The sequence below is a fragment of the Diplotaxodon limnothrissa genome, linkage group LG18 (assembly GCF_057381915.1).
Source record: "Diplotaxodon limnothrissa isolate DT_005_m linkage group LG18, D_limnothrissa_male_GT1.1, whole genome shotgun sequence".
NCBI classification, from domain to species: Eukaryota; Metazoa; Chordata; class Actinopteri; order Cichliformes; family Cichlidae; genus Diplotaxodon; species Diplotaxodon limnothrissa.
In genome coordinates, this window is record NC_140613.1 from 27,615,564 (window position 1) to 27,626,240 (window position 10,677).

General features: G+C 37.1%; 1 protein-coding gene across 1 annotated transcript; it reads right to left on the reverse strand.

The window, feature by feature from the left end:
- Positions 1-7,251: 7,251 nt before the first annotated feature.
- On the reverse strand, positions 7,252-9,810 carry LOC146613863 (uncharacterized). Its single transcript, XM_085378061.1, has 7 exons — positions 9,767-9,810; positions 9,228-9,301; positions 8,981-9,036; positions 8,483-8,646; positions 8,215-8,387; positions 7,765-7,898; positions 7,252-7,428 (listed from the first exon to the last, which is right to left on the reverse strand). Exons 2-7 carry the CDS (start codon positions 9,292-9,294, stop codon positions 7,252-7,254), a joined length of 771 nt encoding a protein of 256 aa, XP_085234187.1. The 5' UTR covers positions 9,295-9,301; positions 9,767-9,810.
- Between the last annotated feature and the right edge of the window lie 867 nt (positions 9,811-10,677).

The window sequence follows — 10,677 nt, forward strand, 5'->3', positions numbered from 1 at the left end:
ATAGTAAACGTTTGACCTCTGTTGTTGCCAACCAGAGGCGGAGCCAGACATTTGAAACACCCGGGGCTTAGCCCTAAAGGATAGTATGCATGTGGGATTTTTTTTTTCCCTTGGGGGGGGGGGGGTAGAAATGACTGAAAGATTAATTGGCTCTGTTTTGAGTTTTGTTCAAAAAAGAATGACTTCATATAGGGAAAAATATATATCACATGTGCAGAACACCTTAAACTAGTTTTTTAATTAAGCAGCAAGGCAGAACAAAATCAGGGCTGTATCAAGACACAGGGACTAAACCCCAATTCAACCAGACCAAGAACTGATCCAGAATTAAAACAGGACTACAACAGTTCAAAATCAGGACTACTTGGGACTTAACCAAGACAGAACCAGAATCAGAACTAGATGATAGTAGCACTAAAGATCATCATAGACCTGCACTACATTTATTTTTTAATTTTACCAAAGTACAATATTTAGATTGAGAAAGGTTTATATAATTATTTAGCCTTGTTGTGCAAACAAGCCTGCATAACTTAATAAATATAGAATTTGAAAAATAACAAACCTAAAAAGAAACACTAGGTATGAGATACATGAGTACCTATGATACGGTGATACTTTTGGTAAACAACCATTTGACTAACATGTGTGTCTCACCTGCTCTTGTTCATCTCTGTTCTGTCCTCATTCTCCATCTCCCTCTCTGTTCCTCTCTCCCTCTTTGTGCTGACAATCATCAAATATACAGATATTTACAAACTCTTCAGATAAAAACACAAACACTTTTTAATTGTAACATCAAATCAGACTAAATGTTTATTTTTTTAGATTGATAAATATAAAAAACATATTTGTTAACTTTAAGAGTAAAGAGAGAAATCGTCTGTATTTCTTAATTGCAAATGGCACCAAATTGTATTCAAAATTGAGCCACACTTATGGAGCTCCACAGTTCTTTTCCTGGTGTTTTGGTTGACATCTCTTGATTTTCCCATGTCACAGAAACAGGCTCTGTGTTTTGCCTTATATGCATCCACAGCTGTGCCACCTGTTTACTCACATGGACTCTACTAACCTATCAGAAGCTTCTTCAGCTCAGAATGGAATCGTCTGGAGTTTTCTTATTAATTAACAATAAACTTAGTGTACATGTACTCCTAAATTTGATGAAAGTGATAAAAAACAGAAAGCTCTGTCTCTCTTTATTGTGACATTTAACTAATTCAAAAGATATTTCAATATTTATCTAAAACAAAAGTTTACTCTAAATTGATGTTGTGCAGTAAAAATGTTTTATGTTTTCTCCCTAAAGTGTAAATATCTGGTTACAAATGTGAATATCCTGCTGTGTACTGAAATTCCTCTTGTTTTGCATACAAATATACTGAACAACATACAAAGCATAATATATAAAATAACATTTACCTGAGTTTTTCTTTGAAAGAACCCTCTAATGTCCATTCTTATATTTCAGTACATAACTGAAACCGATTTAGTCGGGGAGGGTAAGAACTGAAAATATGAAATAAACACACGTAAGCTAAGAATCTCTAAAAAAAATAGCATTTGTTCGGCTTTTCATTTCGCCATTTGTTGATTCACTTGAAGAGCAAGTAACGTAATATTGGTCAAGTGATCAGTTTGATATCAATCTTTCGTGATGCACCGTCATATTTACATTATTTGTACGGTACGAATGATTTGCTTTGGTACCTGGTCAAACTTAAGCTCTCCTTAGTATGGCTGGCTCCGTCTCTCCAACAGCGCACTGACGGGCAGCAGCTGCCCCGCCCCCTCGCTCAGTCGCTTAGTGCCTGAGCTTGGATCATACCAATATCAGGGGGGGATTCACGCACAGTCGTAAATTCCCACAGTGTGCACTATGTGCTTCGAATATTGTGTGTACTTTTTGTTTTATACAGTTGTCAGCCAGGCATCTAACTATGAAAAAATTGCACTCCAAAATACCCCGGGCTTCTGACAAAACAACCCGGGCTTAAGCCCAGTAAGCCACCCCCACGCTCCGCCCCTGTTGCCAACAAAGGTTATGTTGCAAAGTATTGAGTTGTATTTTTGTTATTGACCAAATACTTATTTTCCACCCTGATTTATGAATAAATTCTTTACAAATCCTAACATGTGGATTCATGGATTTTTTTTTCACATTCTGTCTCTCACAGTTGAAGTGTACCTCTGGTGCAAATTACTGACCTCTGTCATCATTTTAGGTGGGGGAACTTGCACAATCGGTGGCTGACTAAATACTTTTTTGCCCCACTGTATTTCAGAAACTGCTGATCTACTGGGATTATTTTCTGCACAACCATCTCTAGTGTTTACAGAAAATGGTCTGAAAAAGAGAACGTATCTATTAAGCAGCAGTTCTCTGGGTAAAAATACTTTGTTGATGTCAGAAGAGAATGAACAAGCTGCTGTGAGCTGATAGGAAGGCAACAGTGACTCAGATAACCACTGTTTACAACCAGGTTCTCCAGAATAGCATTGCTGAGCACACACCATTATCATAGGGGTCTGATGATGAGGGGTGCAGTATTACAGCAGTAAAAGACCACTCCAGGAGCCACCTGCAGTTGGCACTCATATGCTTAGAACAACAAACCAAGGCTACATTCAAAAAGAAATTACTTTTCACCTTCAAACATGACACAATCATTTTTAACAAAATAAACTGAAATATATAAAATCCAATTTCTATCTATTCAAATAATCATGAAAGAAAATGGCCGTAACAAAAACTGAATGTATACCAAACAGTTACATTTCATCTAACCAGTAAATGTAGCATTTTACGTTACACATATCTAACAAAATTACATTGACAATCTACATGTAATTATATTAAATGCTGCCACAGTCAGACAAAATCTCAGAGGAATGTTTCCAGCATGTTACAAAAGCACTAACGAGCATTATGAGCAACAAGGCTTAACTAAAAAGCGTCTGTCTTGTAAATAGAAGGCAGACATATCAAATGGTTTCATGAATTAAACTAGCGTTTCCAATGAACTCTCAGACATACAACTCTTTTATTTGTGTCTGTCTGTGGGTGGCATTTCATTGTCTGTAATAAAAATGCTTAGTTCATCTTTTCTATGACATTTTTTCTAGGAATTTTAGGATTTTTTTTTTAATGAAATGGGGTTTATTGGAATTTCTTTAACATACAAAGAAAGAGGAAACAAACACTGGTTAAGTCAAATCTTCTTTCAGCTGTTCCTGTTACAGCAGATCATCGACCTCTATCCCATGCCATCTTCTGTCACACCAACCCTCTGCACATCCTCCCGCACTACATCTGTCATGGGGTGGAAAAATAAAAAATTTTACTTCTTTTTTAATAGCTTGTTTTTAAGTAATATATTTAAGTTGTTTTATATTCTGAATATTTTTGTACTGCTGAACAGTTGTTTTATAAATGAACAATAAATACTTTTGGGGGTGGAAGTTTTTTAAATACAGAATGATATTTATATCGTATCCAGATGTAAATGATGTGATGCGACTATGAAACAACAACATGTCTCCAGTTGATGTGTGTGTGCTGTCTTACAATGGGTCATTTTATCAGAGTCATCAAAGTCAGGCGAGGACAACGTTCAAACCACAATTTCCACCCAAACACACATCAACACAACCTTTGCATGACTTCAGTATATCTGTAGTATCTCCTGAACTCCATATTGTATAGAAATGCTTGACAGTACATGCATTTAGAAATGACAAAGATCTTTAATGTGTAAACAACACTGCTTTCAAAATCTCCTTCATAGGTTTTTGCAGATCTCCACTTCTTTGTTTGCTACAACCAGTTATATAGAAGTGACCCATCATAAAACCCCCATGGTGTGTTGCAAACTCTGTGTTTGTGTACGTATGTGCGAGCATGTGAGTGTCTGTGTGTGCGCGTACCCGTGTGTATGTGTGAGTGCACATGAGTGAGTGTGGGTGCGTCGTAACAGTTAAAGCACTGTGTATGTGTGTCTCTGTGTACGTGACTTTCTGCCAGTCATAAAAGTAATCTCCTCTCTCCCAAGCTACACCAAATTCCTTTACAAAACATACAAAACACTGAGACCCCCACTCTGCATCCACTGGGCCACTGACTTCTTCTTGTCTTACATTTACAGATAAGCATGTGGAGAGGCTCCTGCAAACCTACTTCTAAGTTATAACAATTATGAGGTACAAGCATCAGCATCAGCATCCCCCAACTGTAGCTTCCTGTCTCCTTTCATTACAGGCAGACCCCCAGTGGCAATAAATTCCTTTCCCTCTACACAATTACACACACTCTCAAGCCTACAGCTAAGCCAAACTGAAACACACAGACAAATCCCTCCCTGTTCCTCTGATCTACTGATGGACCCTCTCATCTAAGCAAATTTAACACATTATAGTCTAATAATTGTGTTCTTTTACTCACAGTAACAACACACATAGTACAGTTTACACTTATATAATTTTAAAATAAACACATTAATGTAAAAGAACCAGAGAGACGAGTCACAAGATGCCCTCTGCCCTTAATCTATTTTTATGTTCTTCCTTTTTCTTTTGATTTTCACCTTATTTGGCTTTTTTTGCGACCAATCCCAGAGGACCTCTGTCTGCAGCTTAAGGAAGTTTAAAGTAGATGCTGTGGTATGACTTTCTAACAAATAGGTACCAAACCACCCCCACTTCTTCTTTCTAAACTATTTTCTCACATTAAATTTGTGCTGATGTTAAGGTCAACTTTGTTATTTGGCTTTCTCATGCAACAAGTTTAAAAGTTTAAATGATGAAAGTTTATATGCCAGATGACAAAAAGTCTTAAAAAATCTGCTTTAAACCTGTGAAGCCCGAAACATGAAATAATTGCCAGAAAATTTAATTTCATTTAACCTTCCGACAAATTTTTTTTAAAGAAATTAAACATCAATTTGCATATATGAGTTTTCATTTTTTCTGCACCTGGCTTTTGCATGCAAATTATTGTCCAGATTAGAACTTTGGGTCTCACTGTATGCATCTCAAATACTATTTTAACAAATATAATACATTTGCTGCGCATCACTAGACAGGTTAGTCCTTCAAACCTGCTTTGGCTCAAGGCACCAATGATGTGCTCAACAAGATCACACAACTGAAAAGTGTGAACACAGAGATGATTTTAGTAACTGTGGTGTTGAATCATTACATCATTACCACCTATACAGCAGCATAGAAACACATCTGAACGCTAAAACACAATTTTAACAAATAAATTCTCATTGTTGAGATGTGGGTTTTTTGCACACCTATGAGTCAGATACAGCTCGTCGATACGCCATGGTAGTAATAATGGTCATGGATGATATGACGGGAGACTGAGTGAGAAAGGATTTTACTCAGAATTGTGAAAGTGCAGTCCTACTCGGAGCCTTGAAAGGGACAAAATGATGACATCCAAAGTATGAGTAAGCAGTATTGTGTAAGCTAGAGTTCTGAAGCTGTGGGATTTGGTTCCTCAACTGCCACCCAGGTCACCGGCCCGTGAAAGGAATCTTTCTTTGTTGCATTCTGTTTAAGAGAGTTCTCAAAAACTCTTTTAGAGAGTTCTCATCAAAATTTAGTGTAACCATGGTGTGTAGTCAATACAAGCAGTGCTGTAAACGATCTGTCAAGGCTCTCTGTGTGCGGGCTCAAAACTCAAATGCACTGAACTAAACTTCTATTAAATACTAGAAATAGCAAATTACAAAAACAATACACAAAACCATCACACGGTCAAAGAAATGGTGTATGCAAGGTTGTTTGGAGAAAGAACACAATCGAAAAAGGTGTCTCAGAGAGGAGAGCCATAAAAAAAACTGAGCTCTGAGGTCTTTTATAGAGTGTTGGCACACAAACGTGCCACATCAGCCTTCCAGTGCCAGCAAATAAGACCTGACACTCAAGCAGACCAAAAAGAAGTCAAGGTGGTGTGGGTCATCACAGAGAAATGTCAGATTTGAATGATGTGTGACAATGTAGAGTGTCAAATTCAAATTCAAATTTTATTTGTCACGTACACAGTCATACACAGTACGATATGTAGTGAAATGCTTGGACAACTGCTCGTGACCTAAAGAAAACAAAAAAGGAAAAGGCTATGAATAAGATAGGAAATAAATGTGAAAAATTAAAAAGGGTAAATTTAACTAGGAAGGAATAAAATATAAATTAAGGTTAAAAATGAAATAACTGTACAACACAAATTAGAATGAAGGGTAAATTTAACTGGGAAAGAATAAGATAAAATATATAAATTAAAGTTGAAAATAAAATAACTGTACAACAAAATACACAATATAGAACTATATAAGAATGTATGAAGAAATATAAATAAATATATACACAATAACAGCAGCTGTACAAGTATTAACTGGAAATGAAGAATATAATGTCCAGTGTTGTGCAATCCACATTATGTCTTGTCATGTCAAGTGTCATTTATGTCATGTGCTGAAAGGGGTTCTTGGGGTCTGGTTCTTGGGGGTTTCTCTGTATTATTGTAGGGTCTTTACTGTACAATATAAAGCACCTCAAGGTGACTGTTGTTGTGATTTAGTACTATATAAATAAACTGAACTTCCATAAAAGCTGCAATTCTCATTATCTTGAAAACAATATTGCTCTGTTAGTCTAACCCCCTCAAATGTGGCAACCATGGAAAGCTAAGGATGACCTCTTGACAGTACAGTAGGACTCATGTAGATTGCATAAATAGTGCTTGAATTAGAGTTTTCAGAGTCATGTCCCCACAAAAGACTTTGGTCTTTGGAAGCTCTACCTGAGTAAAGGGGAAGAAGATTGTTTAATCAGGATCATGTTTTTCCCCCTAACACATTATTTGGTGGGGACGCTACACTGTTACTTGGTTTCTAGCACTAACGAATAAATAATATACACTGTGTTGTGTTTATGTGCAAGTAAACTATGAACACTGACACAAATACAAGAAAACAGTCTTTGAATAGCTGTCCATTATAGTGGCCACTATATGCGAAATGGTTAAAGAAAATATCTCTTTTTGTCAATTCCTATAGAATAGAATAGAATTAGAATATAATTCAACTTTATTGTCATTGCACATGCACAGGTACAGGGCAACAAAATGCAGTTTCACAGGGCCAAGAAAGAATATGACCAAGAAAGAAAAGTTTCAAAAATAATAACATTTACTAAGGCTTTCAGACACTAGCCCTTCAACCAGTCGCTGACACTGGATCACCAGCCATCGGTTGAATCATTCTGCACAACAACACCATCACTCCATTCACTCCACTGAGATGATCCAGAGCAGGTGTTTGTTATTCGTGTCCTCATTCTCAGTTTGTAGGTGCGTGTGGCATCTGAAACTGGCTCTCTGTAAGACTGCTGGGCGATCAAGTATATTGGCTGTTCCTGTTTTGAAAAGAGCCATTAAAAATAAATAAATAAATCTTGGGTTTACCTTAATGTTCCTCTGTACCTCAGACTGCTCTGACTTTCAACTTCTATTGAGTACAGCTAAACCTATCAGAATGTGTTATTTATTGCTTCTGAGAATGGAAAAAAATGTAACCAGCATTTATCAAAAGATGTTCACATTTTCTACTTTAAAAAGTCATTTTTGTTTTTCTCTAATTAAAACATTAAAAATACTTTAGTCCTCACTGAGTTGAGTTTTTCACCAAGTTTGTCTCATTCATTAATCCTGTCATATGTGCACAAGAAAGATCCTGATCAGAGATACTGTACCTGATCACCTTTGTCCAGCTGGTATTCAAAACAATAAGAGTTAACGACTTCTCTGGTGCGAGGCAGACCCCATGATACAACCAGGGCTCCACCTTTGACTGAAGCATAGATGTTTGGAGGTGGAGAAAGGAGCTCTGTCTCACACACACAGACACACAGACACACATGCACAATTAGTAAAATAACTGGAAACGTTTAATTCTGAACATCTGCTGTAGATTGTGGCTGAAATACACTGGAGTCTGAACTGAAACTTCAGGTTACCACTCCATACCCCTGTACTTGGCACTAACCCCCAGTTTTAGTCACAGCCTTCAAGATCTCAAAGGACAGAAATTTTTTAATTACTGATGAAGAAAAATTGTCAAAAGCGAGAGAGATATTTGTATTTTTTTTAATCTGATCTATAGCATTGTCATTTATAACTACTTAATAGTCTTGAAATATTACCCAGCATGTCCATGTCATACACGTAGGTGTAAGACGTCCACTTGTTCTGCATGGACTTGTTCAAATGAAGGATGACTTCTGCCATATTATTGCTGAGAATCAAAGACGCTGATCCAGCTCTTTCCACAGAAGTATAGTTTAGTGACTCAACCAGTATTTCATCATCACAAATGCTGGTAGGGGAGACAGAGGAGATACAGACTCAAAGCAGTGTTTCAGCTTATTGTACCTTATTTGTAAATAAAGCTCTATTTAAAAATAAGAATACCTGATAAACACAGAGAGCTTAGTATCCTTCTCTAAAGTGTTGAATGACCAGGAGCAGTTGAGCTCATTTGTTGGGTAGAGGAGGCAGATAAACTTCTCCTTTATATCTGTAAGGTCTTCATAGGAATCCTGCTGAGCTGAAGTCCGTATGAGAACCATACCCAACTTCACATACAAGATCAGAACATTGAAACATTAAAAAACGCACCATATTTATATTTATTAGTTAGAGCCATACATTTTTGGACAGTCTCTGTACACCAACACAATGGTGCTGGAGTAAAGAGTGGCAAGCCATTAAAGCCATTTTTATACATAAAATTGTAATTCCTGTCTGGATTTCAATGACTTCCTGATTGTTTAATTTCAAATCGGCTGTAGTTGTGTACAGAGTCAAAACTACAATAACTGTCTCACTGTTCAAATACTTATGGACCTAATGGTACAAGCACCATGTCTGTATGGTCTTTCAAAGATAAAAGGATAGGTTTATTTTCACCTCGTACTGGTCATCCATTTTCTCTTGACAGGCATTCAAAGTGTGGCCCTCAGATTCTTGGGGGAAAGAAGAAGAAGAAGAAAAGGAAATAAAGCTGAACACCACCCTGATTAATAATATTAAAGGAAATCGTTTGTTTAAAAAAAAAAAACACCAATGATTTAAGGTCAAATGTTTTCATAGCTATTCCTTATAGCCCATTTGTTCACAGAGTGTCTGTGTACATTGTGATTACTCTTTCACTTACCACATTGTGTGAACCACAAAACCAACAAACTGGACCAAATAACAGGATGATGTGGAAACAGCTTCATGGCTGATCTGAGTGATACAAATGTGCACACATACGCATGTATCAATAAGCATGCAGCATTCATTAGAAAGCACAGAGACGCTGCTGTAGCACTTTTCAAAAAGCATTTTCCTGTGTTACTTCCCCCTTTTTACATGCGTACATACGGAAGTTGGGACGTCTCAGTGGTCACATAATCAAACACAAAGAAACTTCTTTCCTCGTACGAGTTTTACGTCTTCACTAAGTTACACTGACTTGTGAATTTTAACAACATAAATGCAATTTTCCATTGCCACCAACTACTTTTATCCACAGAAAAGAAAGGACATGATACGTTTGCTTTGTTCATACATTCAGAAGATAAATAGCCTCGACTATGATTAACTATTCTGGATTAAAGCTCTCATATGAATCAAATCGAATAATAAAGTCACCTGTCATGGTTGTGCTATAGTAACAATGCTATAAAAGAAATAGTAAAAAGCTGTTACCTTCAGTTGTCCCTCTACTGTCAATGACTGTGATTCTCTGCCTGAGGACAATGACACGTTTCTGAACAAAGAAGAAGCATGACGTCACGCACTGTAGATTCAGGAAACCTGGAAATCTTTCTGTGAATTTATTCTGCTTCACTTATGTATGCTGCAACCGCAAGTCAAGTCGATTGATTGATTATCCAATCATTATTTTTAAATTATCCAAAGCTCAGTCATGATGGCCGCAGACTGAACAGAGTATTCCACACATGCCTTTCCCAGTAACACTTTCATTACACACACTTGATACAGTGGGGCCATTGTAAGTTCATGGGTGACATTAGACAGATAGTGAGACACCTCCTTATCAGGGAGAGATAGGCCAACATGTGAGAGTTAGGGAATGTTCTTTGTTTTGGAAGGTTTAAAGACTTCCTCAGAAAACTGTTTGGTGTTTGATCTGAACATTTTCTCCACTGCAGTGTTTTCCTTTTCTTCATTCTTTTAATAATCCTCACTGTACCTCACTTTGTAAACTGACCCCAAAACCCCTTTTGGGTAACTGTGACAGGAAATGATGTGATTCATACATGGTGTTATAGCAGACACAATAACCCACTATCACTAGAACGCTGTTCAGTGCTGTCCTCTTGTAATAATGTCCAGTGAGAGATGATGTCACAGCACGAAAACTGTATTTATCATTGGCACACATTAAGCACAAACTGTAGCTGGCCAGTAGGGGAGTGGTTCTGAAATTGTAGGAAATAATATAAACATCGTCTTGATGCATTCTCAGTCATCCAGGAAAGTAAATCTCCAAAAAGTTGATTCTGTTGATCTGGATGTAGCGTTTTTTGGGAGAAATGTTTTGTCACCCATCCAAGTGACTTCTTCAATCTCGAAGAAGAGACTGAACTGCCAGG

What these genes read in the sequence shown, in the direction of transcription:
- LOC146613863 (XM_085378061.1), bottom strand. Translation starts at nt 9,294, where the DNA reads ATGAAGCTGTTTCCACATCATCCTGTTATTTGGTCCAGTTTGTTGGTT. An exon ending in GTATGACATGGACATGCTGG is followed by an intron (nt 7,899 to 8,214) that starts GTAATATTTCAA and finishes TGTGTGAGACAG; the next exon opens with AGCTCCTTTCTCCACCTCCA. An exon ending in AGCTGGACAAAGGTGATCAG is followed by an intron (nt 7,429 to 7,764) that starts GTACAGTATCTC and finishes TTTTCAAAACAG; the next exon opens with GAACAGCCAATATACTTGAT.